Source organism: Mustela lutreola, chromosome 9 (genome assembly GCF_030435805.1).
Source record: "Mustela lutreola isolate mMusLut2 chromosome 9, mMusLut2.pri, whole genome shotgun sequence".
Classification (NCBI taxonomy): Eukaryota; Metazoa; Chordata; class Mammalia; order Carnivora; family Mustelidae; genus Mustela; species Mustela lutreola.
In genome coordinates this window covers 115,238,574-115,257,891 of record NC_081298.1, presented here as the reverse complement: position 1 = coordinate 115,257,891, position 19,318 = coordinate 115,238,574, and the positions used below count along the sequence as shown (strand labels likewise).

General features: G+C 40.9%; 1 protein-coding gene across 9 annotated transcripts in view; it reads left to right on the top strand.

Moving 5' to 3' along the window:
- RMDN2 (regulator of microtubule dynamics 2) overlaps positions 1-19,318 on the top strand; it is a 71,786-nt gene that overhangs the window by 41,775 nt on the left and 10,693 nt on the right. For all 9 annotated transcript variants that reach the window (XM_059188571.1, XM_059188569.1, XM_059188570.1 and 6 more), the window contains 4 exons: positions 602-679; positions 5,769-5,867; positions 10,794-10,847; positions 11,554-11,634. In XM_059188571.1, the coding sequence (XP_059044554.1) occupies positions 602-679; positions 5,769-5,867; positions 10,794-10,847; positions 11,554-11,634 (312 nt within the window). The remainder of the gene's footprint in view (positions 1-601; positions 680-5,768; positions 5,868-10,793; positions 10,848-11,553; positions 11,635-19,318) is intronic.

The window sequence follows — 19,318 nt, the reverse complement described above, 5'->3', positions numbered from 1 at the left end:
CCAGCTCCCTATAATCATTACAATAACGTCAGGGGAGTAGATCCCTTCATCACCTAGTTCTGCTGTTCTTTCTCCCGTTATATCCCCATTATTTGATATTTGCAAGGATGCTTCCCAATAGTAAGTACTAGCTCGGCAAGACATGGGCAGACAAAAATGTCACTTGGATGCTTTCTATTTTTATACTGATATTTGGCTTTAAATTACACATTGCTTAATTAAATCATAGTCACAGTCTTTTTTTTTACTTTTTTTTAATTTTTATTTTTATTTTCAGCATAACAGTATTCCTTGTTTTTGCACCACACCCAGTGCTCCATGCAATCTGTGCCCTCTTTAATACCCACCACCTGGTTCCCCCAACCTCCCACCCCCCGCCCCTTCAAAACCCTCAAGATTGTTTCAGAGTCACAGTCTTGTTCTAGTTGTGGGCAGTCATTCCTGAAAATTGAATTATTGGTAAGACTTACTTGTATTAATGCTAAGGATTGAGGAGGAGGACCAAACAATGCTGTAAAGCCCCTTTGAATTGACTAGGCACACTTCCATTCATCACTGCCTGAAATCTGAGAGATGGTATTTGTTTTGATTTTTCTTTCAGGAACATCTAGATAAAGCAATCCAATTTTTACCTGAAGAACCCTTTTTGTATTACCTCAAAGGAAGATACTGTTATACTGTGAGTCGAATGTTTCTATCTATAAGTCTTGTTTAAATATACTATGATTATGGGATATATTTCCAGTGACTTATTCTTCCTGTAAGTGTTTTACCTAGTGCCTACTATAGGGAAAATGATAAAATCAGTACCTATTTTATGAATTTATGATTGATTTGTTTGTATACTGTGGTACATACAGTATGTAATTTTTATATACATGTATATATCTGTCTTTTCCCCTGACCACCTCTCTGTTTCCCCCGGCATTAATCACATGGCCCCTTCATGCTCTCAGTTGTTGGTCAGCCTCCTATAGGCATGTGCTCTGTGTTGGTGTACTGCTCTTTGTTTTGCGAGAGGACTGTTTCATTTATCAGTGTGTTGAACATAAATTATGTGCCCACTGTTCTTGTCTTCAAAGAACTGAATTTAGAAAAACACTTGAAACATACAGAAATAAATCAAGACAGCTGGCGAATCTAAGATCCAGTGTCTTAAATGACATTAGTTTATAGAAAATTAACAGAATGTGAAAATCTATCTTAAGAGATGCATGAAAAATTATGCTGAAGAGAAATGCTATTTCTGAATAAGGAAATTAGCATAAGCAAAAGAGGAAGCTTTTTAATTGTGGATTGAGGATTAGGAATGGAGAAGGAAGCTCTTTTATTGAACACCTGCTATGTCTCAAATGTGCAGTTTGTACTTTGTATTTCCTATCCCCTTTAATCCTTGAAACATCCCTGTAAGCAGTTTTTATTATGCCAGTTTTAGATATTGAGAACCTGAGTCTTCATTAAGGTACAAGACTCCACAGGCTTAAAAACCATTGACCCAACCTCACATGAGTCTGGGCTTGAATGTACATTATTTGTTTAGCTTAAAAGAAAAAATCTGGGGGCACCTGGGTGGCTCAGTGGTTTAGGGCCTCTGCCTTCAGCTCAGGTCATGATCCCAGGGTCCTGGGATCGAGCCCTACATCGGGCTCTCTGCTCAGCAGGGAACCTGCTTCCCCTTCTCTCTGTCTCTGCCTGCCTCTCTGCCTACTTGTCATCTCTCTCTCTGTCAAATAAATAAATTTTAAAAATCTAAAAAAAAAATAAAATAAAAAGGAAAAAATCTGGGAAGACCACATCTTCACAGAGGTTAAATAATATGCAACTAAACAATGAATGGATCAACCAAGAAATCAAAGAAGAAATTTAAAAATATATATATGGAGACAAATGAAAATGAAAACACAATGATTCAAAATCTTTGAGATGCAGCAAAAGTGATTGTAAGAGGGATGTGTATAGCAACACAGGCCTACCTCAAGAAGCAAGAAAAATTTCAAACAAACTAACCTTACACCTAAAAGAGTTGAAAAAGAAGAACAAGACCCAAATCCAGCAGAAGAAAGGAAATAATGATTAGAGAAGAAATAAATGATATTGAAACAAGAAAGAAAGAAAATAGAAGAGATCAATGAAACTAGGATTAACTCTGAACAGGTAAACAAAATTGATCAATCGCTGGCCAGACTCATTAAAAAAAAAAAAAAAAACTCAAAATCAGAACGAAAAGAGAAGTAACTAATACCACAGAAATACAAAGGATTATAAGAGAGTATTATGAAAAATTATATGCCAACAAGCTGGACAACCTAGAAGAGATGATAGATTCATAGACACATATAATCTACCAAAACTGAAAGAGGAAGAAATAGAAAATTTGAACATACCAATTACCAGCAATGAAATTGAATCAGTAATCAAAAAACTCCCAACCAAAAAAGTCCAGATGTCTTCACAGGTGATTCTATCATATATTTAGAGAAGAGCTAATACCTATTCTTCTCAAACTTTTCCAAAAAATAAAATAAGAAGTAACACTCCTGAATTCATTCTAATAGGTCAGCATTATCCTGGTTCCAAAACTAGATAAAGGCAAAACAACAAAAAGAACTACGGGCTAATATCTCTGGTGAACATAGATGCAAAAATCCTCAACAAAATATTAGCAAGACAAATCCATCAATACATTAAAAAATCATTCACTATGATCAATGGGATTTATTTTTGGAATGCAAGGGTGGTTCGGTATTTGCAAATCAATCAGTGTAATATATCACATTAGTAAGAGAAAGAATAAAAACCATATGATCATTTCAATAGATGCAGAAAAACCATTTGACAGAGTACAATATCCATCTATGATAAAATCCTCAACAAAGTTGGTTTAGAGGGAAAATACCTCAACATAATAATGGCCTTATATGAGAAATCCACAGTAAATGTTATACTCATTGGTGAAAAACTGAGAGCTTTTCCCCTAAGATCAGAAACAAGACAAGATGTCCATTCTCACTACTTTTATTCAGCATAGTACTGGGAGTCCTAGCCATAGCAATCAGATAAGAGGAAGAAATAAAGGGCTTCCAAATTGGTAAGGAAGAAGTAAAAGTTTCACTATTCACAGATGAGATGATACTATATATAGAAAACCTTAAGGATGACACCAAAAAACTACTAGACCTGATAAATGAATTCAGTAAACTCATAGAATAGAAAATCCCCATGTAGAGAAATCCATTGCATTTCTAAAAAGCAAAAAGAGAAATTAAGAAAACAATCCCATTTACAATTACAAAAATAATAAAATACCTAGGAATAAACTTAAAGAGGTAAAAGACCTGTATTCTGAAAACTATAAAAAAAAATTGTTGAAAGAATTAAAGATGATCTAAAAAAATGGTAAGACATTCCATGCTTATGGATTGAAAGAACAAATATTGTCAAACTGGCTCTACTACCCAAAGTAATCTATGGACTTATTGTAATCCCTAGCCAAGTACCAACAGCATTTTTCACAGAACTAGAACAAACAATCCTTAACTTTGTATGGAACCACCCAAATAGCCAAAGCAATCTTGAAAAAGAAAAACAAAACTGGTGTTATCACAATTCCAGGTTTCAAGTTATATTACAAGTAATCAAAACAGTATGTTACTTACACAAAAATAGACTTGTAGATCAATAGAGCAGAATAGAAAGCCTAGAAGTAAACCAACAATTACATGGTCACTTAATCTTCAGCAAAGGAGACAAGAATATACAATAGGAAAAAGATAGTCTCTTCAACAAGTGGTGTTGGGAAAAGTGGACAGCTACATGCAAAAGAATGAAACTGGACCACTTTCTTACATCATATGCCAAAAATGGACTAAAGACCTAAATGTGAGGCCTGAAACCATAAAAATCATAGAAGGAAGCATAGATAGTAATTTCTCTGACACTGACCATAACAGCATCTTTCTAGATGTGTCTCCTGAGGCAAAGAAAACAGAAGCAAAAATAAACTATTGGGTCTACATCAAAATAAAACGTTTCTGCACAGCAAAGGAAACAACCAACAAAACTAGAGACAACCTAATGAATGGAAAAGATATTTGCAGTTCATGTATCCAACAAAAGATTAGTGTCCAAAATACATAAAAGAACTGATACAACTCAACACTCAAATAATCCAATTTAAAAATGGGCAGAAGAGTGAACAGATATGTCTCCAAAGAAGAAATACAGATGGCCAACAGACACATTTGGACAGATGCTCAATGTCACTCCTTGTCAGGGAAATGTAAATCAACAATGAAATATAACCTCACATCTAGCAGAATGCCTAAAATCAAAAACACAAGAAATAACAAGTGTTGGTGAGGATGTAGAAAAATAGGTACCCTTGTGCACTGTTGGTGGGAATGGAAACTGGTGAACTACCCTATGATCCAGTAATCACACTGCTGGGTACCCAAAGAATACAAAACCTTTAATTCAAAGTGTGACATGGACCCCAATGTTCATTGTAACCTATTTTCAATAGCCAAATTATGGAAGCAACCTAAGTGTCCCTCAATAGATGAATAGATAAAGAAGTGGTATAGTATTCCACATAATAGAATATTATTCAACCATAGAAAAGAATGAAGTCATGCCATTTGCAGCAACATGGTTGGACCTAGACTATAATGCTAAGCAAAATAAGTCAGAGAAAGACAAACACCATATGCTTTCACTCATGTGTGGAATATAAGAAACAAAACAAATGAATAAGGGAACTAAAGAGAGACAAACAAAAAACAGACTCTAAACTACAGAGAATAAATAGCTGGTTATCAGGGGTGAGGTGAGTCGAAAGACGAAGGGGACAAAGAGCACACTTCTCTTGTAGAACAGCGAGTGACATACGGAATTGTTGAATCAGTGTATTGTACACCTGAGAAGAACAGAACACTGTATGTTAACTACATTGGAATTAAAATGGGGGGTAAAGGAAGCAAAGAATAAATGATAATATGAATTTTGATTTTGGTGGTTATTGGTTAAAAAATTTTCTCCTGAATTGTGAATATGTATCCTGGGCCCTCACTCTGTACTCCCTATGGGTTAAAGACCCTTCTTCTATTTACATTTCTGAGATGCTGTGTTCTGAGTTAGGTTGGCCGCAGGGAGTAGGCAGGAAGGAACCCAAGATGGAGACTGGTAGGTTCTGCACCCTGAAAAGAAATTCTGTGTGGTCATCTCAGAATCTTGAATCATATAAACAAACAGGATCAGCAGTATTCTCCATCCCTTTCTCTGTCTGAACACAAATCTTACCGTGAGTATTTCAGATTGATTGGGTAACCAGTGCTTTTAGAGCTCACGGTTTGTTAGAACTATAGAAAAGGGAAGGTAAAATATTAATACCATAAAGATGATCTCTGTCATATATGTTACTTATGGAGATGTTTATATTTATATATTCTATGCATATACATCCACATACACCTGGACACGCATGTCTGAGGAGAGACGACTCATTCAAAAGGTGATCAACTGGGCGCCTGGGTGGCTCAGTGGGTTAAGCCGCTGCCTTCGGCTCAGGTCATGATCTCAGGATCCTGGGATCGAGTCCCGCATCGGGCTCTCTGCTCAGCAGGGAAGCCTGTTTACTCCTCTCTCTCTCTCTCTGCCTGCCTCTCTTCCTACTTGTGATCTCTCTCTGTCAAATAAATAAATAAAATCTTTTAAAAAAAAAAAAAAAGGTGATCAACTTTCTAAGAATGATGTCGCCTCCCTGTTTGCAGGTCTCAAAACTGAGCTGGATTGAGAAAAAGATGGCCGCTACTCTGTTTGGAAAAATACCATCCTCAACTGTAGAAGAAGCTTTGCAAAATTTCCTTAAGGTATATTTTGTCTGTTATTTTAGTATCAAATTGGCTCTAACCTGCACCAATCCCTCCTACGCTTCTCCATGCATAGATCTCTAACAGAAGCTGTGGGTTGAATCCTAGTTTTGAGGTGTCTAGACTGCTTCCCAGAGCAACTAGTTATGCCTTAGGTCCTAGGGGCACAGCCCTTGCTACCAAATCCAAGAGTTGCTCTCTGGGTACATACACAAGTATGTACAAAAGCATTCATGCCCTGATTATTAGACTTGTTCCTAAATACTCCCAATTAGCCTAATACAGAAGCAATTTAATCTTGAAGAACTAAAAGATATCAAAGAGGAAAGTTATTATTCTCCATAAGTTGCAGACAGTTCTATGGAACACAGGGCATCAGATCAAACCAGTATTTTCATTCCTGTCTTAAAATGTATAATTGCAATGCTGATAAAACTCTAAACAGTAATAATGTGTGTGTGTATATACTCAAGTTCCTGGTGAGCTAATCCCTTTATCTTTCTCTGGGAGCAATTATAGAATCTTACAGACACTCAGATGCCTTTTCTTTCCTTATTTACCTTTTCAGATTTGTAACAATGTAGATAGACAAAAATCGGGCTCTAAACTGTATTGTCCAACATATTATACATGCTCATACATTTTTGTTGTATCTTAGGGTTTGATTTTGTAGAACGAAGAGGGGATTTAGAAAACATATATTCTAAGATCACAACAGATTTCATTGCACTTTCCATTTCTGACTGAATGGTTAGCAGCTACCTATAACACCCTGTGGAAAAAATAAGTGTTCTGAGATCATGAGCCCGTTAGAAAGAGTGGAGGGTATAAAAGCGCAGGGGCCAAATGTGTCTTCTTTTTTTTTATTTAACGTGATCTTTTTTATTTTATAAAAAAGGAAAGCAAGGAACTTAATTTTTTCTCCTGTCACACAGTGGCAGGCCAAAATATGCATGTAGTCTAAGGCTGGGTCACCCCCATTTCTTCACCTCTTTTATCTACCACTGAGAATTAGTTCTTTCATTTTATATTTTATAAGAATATAGATCATCGTATATTTAAGATAGGTCATAGAAGGTGCTAAGCTAATTAGGAAGAATGTCATTTGGACTTGAAACTCCTTTCTTCATAGTATCAGAGTTATAAATGGGGGCTCAGGTTTTCAGGACATTGCACAGAAGTTCTTCAGGTGCTAATGTACTCAAAATACTACCCAGATAAAATAAATGATCGGAGGCCCAATAATGTAGAGGTAAGGATTGCAGCCTTACCTCTGGTTAACCAGACCACCTGGTTAAATCTCAGTTCTGCCACTTACCAACTGATTAACGCTGGACTGGTTTCTTAACTTCTCTCTCCATTTAATCAATGACATGGAGATAATAGTACCTGACTCATAGCGTTGTTGTGAAGATTCAATAAGTTAATACAAGGAAATTGCTTAGAGAGTGCCTTGTACCTAGTAAGCCCAATAAAGGTCATAGAGTTTTAACTCCATTAAATTGTATACACCTTGGCCAACCATCTTGGGGACCTCACCATTCAGTCATGACTTAAATTCTGTCTGAAAATGCATTTTGTGGTATTTGTTGAGGGAGTGAGAAGGCATAAGGAAAGCTTCTCCCTGTGTCGACTGCTACAGCAAAGGGTTCTGAGGAGCCCAAGGTGCTAAGTTCGAAGGCTGTGGGGGGAAGTAAGAACACTGTGGGGTAGAGGGGAAAGAACTTTGCTCCCATACCCAAGGGGAGTCCACAACCCTTGGTCCCAGCAGCAAGTTGGGGCTTTGGACCCCAGACTATAGAACTCCTGTTCCCAACTCTGTCCCCCCAAAGAGGGTTCACAGGGGTCAGGAATGTGTCCCCAGGCAATCCAGCTCAGTCCTGTAGAGATCTAGAGCACTGGCATTAGAATCAGACAGTTTGAGACCTAAGTCTTTTCCCGTCCATATGACCTAGCCATGTTTCTTTATTTCTCTTAATCTTAAATTCTTCATCTGTAAAGAAGGTATAATAATACCCACTTTATATGGTTTTTGTGATGATACATAAAATAGTTCATGTAAGTTTCTTAGCTCAGGATCTAGCACGTTAAGTTCTCTAACTGAAAGTAAATGTTAGCTGCTATTATTTTGCTCTTAGAACTGGTGAAGTCTGATCCTCCTCAGTGTCACAGCATCTCGGGAGGTGGTTGTAGACCAGGGCCATTATGAATAAAGCTTCTATGAACATTCATATGCAAGCTTTTAGCTAGAAATGTTTAAAGTTTCTTTGCTACATTACCTTAGCAAAAGGAATGGACTTGGGTCATAAGGGAAGTATTTTAAAAGCTTGATCAGTGTTTTTAAAGCTCTCAGAGCTCTTCCTGTACAGCCCATGGCATGGTTGAGAACCCAGTGCCTTGAGTATATGTAATAGGATAGCAGGTGTAGCAATGTTGGGGAATCGGTGGCCCTGGTCTCTTCTGCTGTTTGCAACATATGATCTCTGGATCCCCCCTTAGTGGTTTTACCACCTGCAGAGCCTTCATCTGTGTCCTGATATGATGGAGAGCAGCTGCCTGAGGTTATGAGATGTTCTTAAAACACCACTAGTTTATTCAGTAATGTTTATTAAGCACATAGCTGGTAACAGATACAGAAATGATCAACACAGCTCCTGCCTCCAGGGAACTTGTACAACCAAGACCAAGTTAACTACAATATTCTGTATTATTATTGAGTATTAGTATTATTGCATTATAGTATTATAGAGTATTTTGTTATTATATTACTGTATTATTATAGAGTATTATTATAGAGTGTTCTAAAAGCCTAGCTAGAAACTGCTGCCTAACTAGAACATTCTACTGAGCAACACTACCTTCCTTGTTATTAGGTATGCCCTTTGGTAAAAAGTCAGAATCTGCTCCATTTTAGGAAGTTCATGTTGTTTGTAACCTATGTTCCTTGGGCTGCTTCTTTTTTTTTAACCATGAGCACAAAAAGAGATGTTCTAATTTATAGTTAGTATGGTTAATTAAACATAAGTGCTAAGGTGTGTATGTGGAATTAAAATGCCAACATTAGAAAAAGAAGAAACTGCATATGTGCATATGTTGGAGCAAGTTCTCCAGGCAGGATTTGGACAGAGCCTGGCAACTGTTGGACATAGAAGAAGGTACAGTTGAGCAAAGTTTAAGTGAGGTCTTATTAGAGTGATCTAAGAAATGCACTTAGTAGACTCAAAGAGTAAGAGTTGAGATGAAAATAACTGGACAAGAGAGAAGCAACAGAACCAGAACCCAACAGCTCTGTGGATGGTCCTGTGGGCTTTTCAAGGCTCTGACTAGGACTGCACTTGACAATGTCCTTCCATCTGGCGGCAGCCTTGCGGTCTCACTCGCAGGTTCTTGGCCAGATCCACACACTGTTCATCCATTTGGTCCTAAAGACTTACACCCAGTCTGGCTCCCCAGCCCAAAAGACTTTCTTTTCCTCCTCCTCCTCCTCCTAGGACCCTTGCCTTTTGGATTTTATAGAAAGTAAATGTCCTTTACCAAGGATGTAGCCTCCTCAGCACAAGAGTGCCTCGGTCTCAGATTCCTCTCCGTTAGCATCCATCTTTAAAGTGTATGTGTCCTTTTACTCAGCAATTCAACCTCTAGGAATCTCTCTTACAGACATAATTCCACATGTGCACAAGCGTACAGGAGCAGATGTGTTCATCGGTCGTTGTTAGCAAGAGTAAAAAAATGTCTAATAGAGGATTCTTAATTTAATTACAGCATATGTGTATTATGAAATACAGCTCTTAAGAAATAAATGAGGTAAATCTGTGTATGTTAACACAAAAATGTACCTGTGATATGTTGTGGAAGAAAAGTTTTGGACCAATACATAGAAATGGCCCTATATTAATTTTTTTTCAAAAGCGGATTTTTTTTTTTAAATTTGTGTGTACTTGTGAAAGGTCTGGTGGGATGCATGTCCAACTGTTGATAGTGGTTACCCCTGGGGAATGAGACTGGAATCGAAAATAAAATTAGAACAAAGTAATTTTCACATTTTAATTTTTTAAATGTCCATATTATTTGTATCTTGTAAAACAAGCATATCTTTGTAAATTTTTTTAATGTAACCTTCTTCTGTTGGGTTGTGTGTCTCTCTGGGTTGGGTTCCGAGGTCAGACTGGGGGCTTATATTTGCATGAGCCCTTGCAACTGCAGAAGGCGACCCTGACCGAAGATTGACTTAGGTTCTAAGAAGTGCTTTCTAGTGGCCATGCCAGATGCCTGAAGAAATTCTTATTCACAGAGCTGTAGAAAGGGAACCGGTGCATAAGAGTTTAATAGATGAAGAGTAAAGTGTCTCCATCATACCCACTTATTAAAATCTACACGTAGGTCTGCCACTTGGACTAGTTGTTTCACGGGTCAGTCTTTGCATTAAAAATACTTGATGTAAGGGTCTCCGGATAGGATTCAACTCAAGGGATGTGTTGAAGCCCTAAGAAATCAAATACTAATGCAGTGGAGGCTTGTCATAGGATACCAGTCATCCTCTGCTTAGTTCCTAAATAGATTGTGAATTGTATAGGACTTGTCCTGGGAAAGTGTATCACCAATTGTTTTTGTTTTTGAAAGGAGAAAAAGAGAAAGGATAGGTTATACAAAAGAATCCCAAAACCTCAAAGTATCACATTGTTTCGTAAGCTTTAACGTAAGCTTGAACGTAATAATAACTTTATTTTAATGGATAATCTCAAAAGCTCTATTTCCACTCATAAGGTACTTGAACTGATAAAATAATTCTGATGTAACACAAACAACCTAAATTTTTAGGACAGTTTGGTTAGTACTTGATTTATTGAAATATATCCTCTTTACTGGTGGTGGTGGTTGTTTTAATATTATCCCATTATTCTCTTTTCTGTTTTCTCTTAAAATCAGGTTGAAGAACTACACCCTGGTTTTTCTAAGTCCAATTACTTGTTCTTGGCCAAGGTAAGGAAGAACACTATTTTGGGGTTGGTTTGTTTGTTTGTTTGTTTGTTTTTAAATTTTATTTATTGAAACTCCTGGGTGGTTCAGATGGTTGAGCACCTGCGTTTGGGTCAGTTCATGATCTCCAGGTCCTGGGATTGAGCCCCACTTCAGGCTTCCAGTTCTGTGAGGAGCCTGCTTCTCCCCCTCCCTCTGCCTTTCCCCCTGCTTGTGCTCTCTCTCTCTCAAATGAATAAATAAAATATTTTTTTAAATATTTTTTTAAAGATTTTATTTATTTGTCAGAGAGAGAGCGAGCGAGAGCGAGCATACGCAGACAGAGTGGAAGGCAGAATCAGAGGGAGAAGCAGGCTCCCTGCGGAGCAAGGAGCCCGATGTGGGACTCGATCCCAGGACGCTGGGACCATGACCCGAGCCGAAGGCAGCTGCTTAACCAACTGAGCCACCCAGGCGTCCCTTTTTTAAATATTTTATTTATTTAATAAGGGAGAGAGAGAATCTCAAGCAGATCCTGCACTGAGAGCAGAGCCCTCCTTGGGGCTCAATCCCATGATCCCAAGGTCATGATTTGAGCCATAATCTAAAGTCAGATGCTTAACAGACTGAGCCACCCAAGCGCCCCAGGAAGACCACTCTTCTAAGATCACTTTGAGTCCATTACATAAAACTGTGCTTGCCTTTCATATGGACCGTTTATCATTTCTAGTGTTACATCGATCTTGAACAAACAGACAACGCTGTGAAGTTTTGTAATTTGGCAGTGTTGCTTCCTTGTGTTACCAAAGAGGTAAGTCCCAACAGTGACAATGAGGGCTGTTATTTTATTAGTCCTTTTCTGGCCTCAAATATGGCTTAGAAATGTCTGGATTTTTCTTCCATACTAACATGTAGTATGAAGTTTTAAAGTCTGCTGTAGTAGACCCCAGTACCTTTAAGGGACACACAAATCATGGGCTAGTAGTTAAAATATCCTAATGCCTGTTAAGTGTTAGACAGCAGAGAATAGGCTAAGCCCACTGGGGGAAGGAAGGATAACAGCCTCATTCTGGGGAGCTGACGATGAAGCTGTGATAGGCAGCAGACAAGTAGGCTGGCTGCCCCCCTTGGAGCAAGAGGACTGTCCACGTGCCGGCCATCCTCAGTCCTCAGCTCACAGCAGGGGATGGCTATCCTCCAGCAGGAAGAAGATTAAATGTAATGTATTACCATTTTCTCGGTCTTTGGACACCTACCATTAATGAAGAAGAAACTATCATATTACTTCTTGCTGTTTTGTTTACTGATTTAGAACGATCATATTCTTGCCCTTTTGTCTACTGATTTAGCATTCTGGATGTGCTCTGGTTTAAGAATTTCAGAGTTAACCGTCCCGTCTGTGTTCCTGTGAGCCATATATTGGTATTGCGGGAATGAAAGAAACTAAATGTTTTCCTTCTTCCTTCCATACCAGCAGACTTCATCCTCTGAATCACAGCTAAAAGAAATGCCTCAAGGGGCGCCCAGGGGGCTCAGTTGGTTGAGCGTCCAACTCTTGATCTCAGCTCAGGTCTTGATCTCAGGGTCATGAGTTCAAGCCCCATGCTGGGCTCTGCACTGGGTATGGAGCCTACATTTTTAAAAAGGGGTGGCGTGGGGAAATAAATACCTCGGAAATAAGCAGCCCTCTCCTCCTCTGTTGGAGCCACACTGGCTTTGATGTTTGTTGTAATCTCAAATATAGACTTGCAAGGCATGCCCACAGCCCTCTATAGCCTAGAATATAGGTTAGATAGCCAAATAACGGTAGCTCAGGGTGAAAAGCCCAAAGAGCTAAGAGAAGTACAAATAATTGGTTATGGAAATAGTGAAGATGGAAATTATTTTCACTAGAAGAGATCAAGGAGCATCAGAGGTGGGTTTTGATGACGTGGAGGTGCGAGAGAAGCACGTCGCAGGTCATGACCAAAGTCTCCAGGTGGAAAAGCGAAGATTTGTGTGCTTGGAGGGAAAGAGGTGTTCAGGACAGTCATGGGAAATACGGATGATGAGGAAGTAGAACAAGAACTTTCTGGAGCTTCAGGGTTCGGGGATGCCCGTGTCTGTAGACGGGGCTGGCCAGCCCTCTCTGGGCCTTCCTAGCAATCACCTGCTCCAGGTCTCGGGTGGCTCCTAGGTTCGGGATTTCCTTCAGGGTTGGCTCTCCTTCTCTCTCTGACCCCTCAGTGGGTTCTTTTGGTCAACACTGAGCACATAGCACAAGCTCAGTAGCAACACTTCCCCCCAGAAGACATTTTATGGAATTTTGGGGGCAGAAAACAGATTTTGTCCCTCTGGTTGCCTGCCCCATATTGGTGATGGGGACCCTACCAACTTGCCCATTTCTCCTGAATGATGTCACTTAGGTTATATGCAGTCATCTTAAACTGGGTGTCTATACGTTCTTATTAGAGTTTGAGATTCGGGTACAGTGTGATAATGAAGTCTGATGCCTGGTGTGACATGCAGCTGCTTGTGCGTGCAGTTCAGCTCTCGCACAAGGGCCAAGTATCAGTGACCCCCGAGGTTTGGTCCTTGGTCCCTCTCCTCTCACCTTTCCTCCTCCCTCCCCACAAACCTGTTATCCATGACTTCTAAATGCTACTCCTCAAATTCCATCTCTAGACCTCCCTTCTGAGCTCTAGACCTTTTCTGCTTCCCATGGGACATCCCTACCTGCATGTCTCGCAGACATCTCAAGCTCAGCTCGTCCTCAGACCTTTGGATCTGCTCTTCTCCGTCTTCCCAGCTACTAAATGGCACGTTCATTCATCAGTCGGGAATGCTGGGAGTCATCCCGGACACCTCAGCCCCCAACCCAGACACCCACCCAGTCCCCAAGTTCTCAGACCCCCTCTTTTGAAACATGCCGTGAGCCCCCTCGCTCTGCGGCCCCAACTCCAAGCAGGAAAGCACCCCAGTTCACTTGAACTGTGACGGGGGAGCATCCCACGGCCACACAGCTTTCTTCCTCCCTCCAGGTCATTCTTAACTCTCCGTAGCAGCCAAGGTAGCAGATTAAGCAAACGTCAGTCTGTCCCTTCCCTGCGTGGAAGTCCTAAATGGGTAACACAGCCTTCAGGGCTCTGGCGTATGTTCCCTGCTCTCCTCACTCTGCCCCACGCTCTCCCCTGCCTCACACCCCACGCCCTGTTGCTGCCTCTTCCCGAAACACTCCCACTCCAGCCCTCACTCCCTTCACCACCTTTATTCCTACTCACCTTCCAGCCTCACCACAAATGTCCTTTCTTTAGGAAAGACTTCCTTGACGCTCCCAGGCAAGAAAGCACCTCGTGCTTTTCCTTCATATCATTTACAGAGCTACGGTAATGGGTGTGATTGTTCCAAGAGAGTCTCAGCCAGGTGTGTTTCGTTCGCCCCCGTGTTCCTCGTTCGTGCCAGGTGCCAGGCCTGGCATGTGACAAGCACTCAGGAGTCCGGGCAGGAAGAATCAGAAGACTTAGTAGCACGCAAACAAAAATACTAATGCTAGCAAGTGGGACTGAATATGAATGTAACTGAGAGAGCTGGGCACTGTGGGAATACTTGGGTAATAAGCAAAACAGCATTAGTAAATATTTCCCATGTTACTTTTTTATTTTTCCCAGTGATGTTTCTGTTTGCATTTTCTAGGAGGTTTGGTCTTTTGGGGTTTTTTTTTTCAAGGAGTTAAATGTACTGTCAGGAATGTCTCTTTTTCAATTAGCGAGTAGGCTGAGGAGAGTTGTCTGTAAGGTTTTCCTGACTGATCTCTGCAAGGTTTTCCTGACTGAAGTGCACCCCAGTAGTGACTCTGCTGACCGGTCTGTTCATTTGCAAAACGTCCAGCAGAGCCACGAATTACAGTGAAGGGCACCGGCCCCTGGCGCGCACTCCCTCACATGACCTTGCGTGACCTGGGCACTGCTTTCTTGGGGCACTTGTCACCTCTTCCCAGCGATGAGCGTCTTCTGTCCCCTCCAGGGGGCTGCCCCTCATCACACTGCACTCGGTATCCGGACTGTCAGCCCTCGGGCTCTAGGGCCCAGATTCATGCACGTGAGCGACCTTGTATTCCCAGAACTTGAAACTACAGTATTTTATTATTCATGTGGACTTTTCTTGACCCCAGGAAGGTAATCTCAGGTCCTGAGAAACATTCCGTTTTTAAAATAAAAGGGATTCCTGTGTCTGAGTCGGCGTGACAATGCTGGATGAATGAAGTCGTGACCTCCCCAGCAGCCTGGGAGTTCTCTGCCTGGAAGAAGGGTCAAGTTACCGTCCTGGGCTGTGCTGCGAGCAGCGCTCAGGGCACGAAGCAGGATGTGGTGTTGTGTGTCACGACGAGGGAAGCGCTGATCTGGGAAGGAAACAGACTGTTCTTCAACGGCTGTGCTATTTTGAAGTGGAATTAATTGCTCTTCTAAGACAAACTCTTAAAGGACAGTAAATAAAATACACGAGGAACAACTCCAGGAAGAAGAGGACGCTGGGAGTGCTCCAAGTAAACACTAGTGTGTCCCGGCTACCAAGTTCTTGGAAATTACCTGTTGTTTAAAATCCTGGGCTGTATCTCCATGCTGTTATACAGATTAAGAATCATCCCTCTTACTAGTCACCACTCTTAGCAATAAAATCCTAATCCTGCTTTAATTTTCTGTCTTAATTAAGACCTCATGTTTGATTTTTTAATTATTATTATTTGTTATTATGATAGTCACCAGACAGTACATCATTAGTTTTTGATGCAGGGTTCCGAGAGTCATTGTTTACGTATAACACCCAGTGCTCCATGCAGCCCGTGCCCTCCTTAATACCCATCACCGGGCCAATTTTAATTAGGAAATTGGTTTCTCAGATAAGTTTATAAAATCACAATCAGTCTACAGATGTTCACCCTGCCTTCCTGTTAAGGGAACACGACAGCTCCGAGGAATGAGTGGGTCACTTACTGAAACCCAGCAATGCTGTCCAGGGTCTCATTTGTTAGAAATTCTGATTTGCCCTATTTCTTTCTGGTTTGGATTTATTTCTTATAGATTAACTCATCTTTGCCATCCAGGCCTAGAGAATTGATTCTTCCTGGTTCATTTTAAAAGAACTTAATAAGGCCACTCGCGGATGGACAGACTGTTCCAATTCTCTACACAGACATTTTCATGAGCTGCAGATGGGAGTGTGCTACCGCCCATTTCTACTCTCGCAGCTCTTGTATTGATCGGCATTCTGAAATACTGTATCCGTTAAGTCTTCTTGATATATAATAGCGTTGGTTGCATTTTTAAAGTTGATCTTAAAAACACCTTCAAGAAGTTTCTTAAACCTCCCTCTAATAATTTTCTGAAAATAACTGATGACAGAGCATCAGTTTGAAATCAGTCATTCTTAAGCTGTAGCCAGTCTAGTCGAGTTGATGTTTGACGATCATTGCCAAATGCCAGGAGCATAACAATGTAAGTATAAGAGTAAGTATAAGAATAAGAATAAGTAAGAGAGAGACTTCCTTGTGCAAAGTTTTTGGTAGAGAGTATTGATATACTTTCCCATAAGTGCTGCTTCTTGTGGCACTTGTAATCTCTTCCTGGTATGTGAGTTCTTTGTGACATGTCTTCTGTCCCTTTCAGGGAGGTCTAAGCTCATCACACTGCACTTGACATTGGCAATGTCAGCCCTTGGGCTCTAGGGCCCAGATTCTTGTATGTCAACAACGTTATATGCCCGGAATTTAAAACTACAGTGTTTTGAGGAGAGGAAGTGTGCTGTCTCAGCAGAAATGCCTCATAGTTTGAATCTGGGGAGGCAAAAAATAATCTGAACTCAAAACCATAAGCCAAGTCCTCAGAAGATGCCATGTGCACAGATATGGCCCATATATATCGAGTGCCTGAAATGTAATGAAGACCTCAGAATTCATCAAATCGCCTTGCAGTTAACCTGCTACAAAGAGAAGAACTTCAGTATGGGAGAGTATCACACCCTGTGAGTGTAGCCAGCGCGGCGAAGACTTTCACTGGAGGTTATCACTGAAGGATCAGCACAGAATCCACATGTGGACAGATGAACTGATGAGTGATGTAGGCAGACCGTTAGCAGCCTCACCTCTCCCCCTTAGGAGCAGGGAGTTCACAATGGAGCAGAGCTCTTTGAATATAATGCGAATGGGGAAATAGCCACAGCTCTCCTGACTGGTCTGTGGTGCTGGAGAGAATCCCTACAAATGTAACGAATGTGGCAACCTCTTTAGCCACAGAGCTAACTTTTGTTTCTATGAGAGAATTCACACCAGAGAACCCTTTGTAATTGGTGTGGAAATGCCACCAGTAACAACTTATCCTTCAAACAACATGAGTGAGTTCGCACCACAGAGAAACTCTATGAATGCCATCTCCATGGTAAAGCCCTTAGTCCATGCTCTGACCTCAGCCATCATGAGAACACACGCTGGAAAGAAACCCCCATACCTGTAACGGATGTAGACGCTTCAGCATTAACCTTTCCATAAGAGTCCCCACAGGGGAGACACCCTACAGCCTTCAGCCAAAGCTCAAGCCTTGGAAGACACAGAACACTGAAGACACAGAACACAGAAATCAAGAAGGAAAATAGCAAATCTTTACCAGGAGGAGGAAGCCATTTGAGAAATACCAGATAACTCATGTTCGAGAAGCAATTCAGTGAAATAAACAGGAGAAACCCTTTCCTTACAGAGTAACATTCAACGACACATGAGGATTCTCACTGTATTGAACACCCTCAGTATCACAAATGAAGGGAAGTCTTTAGTGATCACGCATACCTTAGCCTTCAAGTTCTTACAGTGGGGAGTCCCTCAGGCTTCAAGTCCAAGTAGAAGTGCCTTTATCTGCAGCTTCTATAAGAAAACTCAGACTGGAGAACAAAACTATCAAGAATGCTTTAGAACACAATTCAACATATAATTTAGACTTTTGGCAAATGTTATGGCACTTTAAATAATGCAGTGTAAAAATGTAGAACCAAAACGCGTTCTTGGACATGTAGAAGGCAGAATCTGGTAACGTGCAATAGGCTATAAAATAATCCCTCCTCAGCAGATTAATAAAAGTTGATGATAAAAAATCTGATACATTGGCATTTGTCTTCAAAAAATCATGAAACGTGCTGAGTAATCAGGCCATTTTCCCTTTGTTACCTCAGTGTGGAAAGCTGACCAATTTGACATTTGTTCAATCAGAAAACAACTTTTAATGTAACTGAAAAATGGGGAACACAAAATAATGTGTTCTAAGGATTATATTAGTGTCGAAATATGTATGTACATGACAAAGGTGAATGGAAACATGGACCATAAACGCACATGATGTGGTTCACATATCTTGGTTGGTACTGATGTGGGTGGCCCTACTTGATAAGACACTAAAAACAAATGCTTGGAATTGAAAAATATGCCGAAAAGCATTGAATAAAATGTACAATATGGCTGAAATGTTGAGTACTAGAGGGAGGGAAGAGATGAGAACCCTGTGTACCTTTTTCTTAAAGGAGGGGGAACCCATTACAGGGTCTTAAGCAACAAGTAACCCAGTGAGATCCCGGGGAGTCCACACCATGCCATGTGGAGACTGACTTGTCTCAGAGGGGAGCAGAACTAGAAGAAGGGGTACCATTTAGGGAATTCCTACAGTAAAGCAGGCATGAGCCGGTGACCCGGACTAAGGCAGTGGCAGTGAGGAGTGAGAAGAGAGCACAGGTGTAACGGATTTGGGGGCGGCGGTCTCTGCAAGACTCAGACTCTGAATTTCCAGGAGATAAAGGACTCAAGAATGAGATCTCAGTTTCTGCCTTTAGAAACTGACCAGCATAGATGGCGGTACCTTGAAGGATCTAGGGAACGTTGGAGAACCAGATTTGGTAGAGAAGGTGACTTCGGTTATGGACCTTTTGAGTTTGTGTCTGTGAGGTTCTCCAGTCCATCAGATGATTGATATTTGTCATATAACGGATCTCTGAAGCTCCAGGATGGCAGAGATCACCCAGTTAAGTGAAAGTATTTGAAAGCCAACAGGTCAAGGATCAACTCTGAGAAACACCAACATAAGAGAAGGGGAGGTGGAAAAGGAAGCTGCAAGTGAGATGGAAAGAAGTGGCCACAGGGGCCTCAGAAGCCAAAGGATGGTGGAAGTGGTCACCTCTGTCAGACACTCTGGAGAAGTCAGGACTGGAATGAGCTGAATTTAATGATGTGTGTTACTGGCGATCTTCACCCAGACTATTTCCATGGAACAGTAGGAGCAGAGACAGTGCCGAGCGCCAGAGGTGAGGAAATGCAGTCAGTACATGGAGGCGCTCTTCCAATAACGTGATGGGGAAGAGAGGGGGATGGTCAGGCGGTGGTTAAGGTGGTGCTGGAGTTGAGAAATCATGTATTTTTGGATGGGAACTAGGGGAGCATATTTAAATGATGAGAAAGGGCCAGCAAAGAAGGCAGGGGTCAAGAA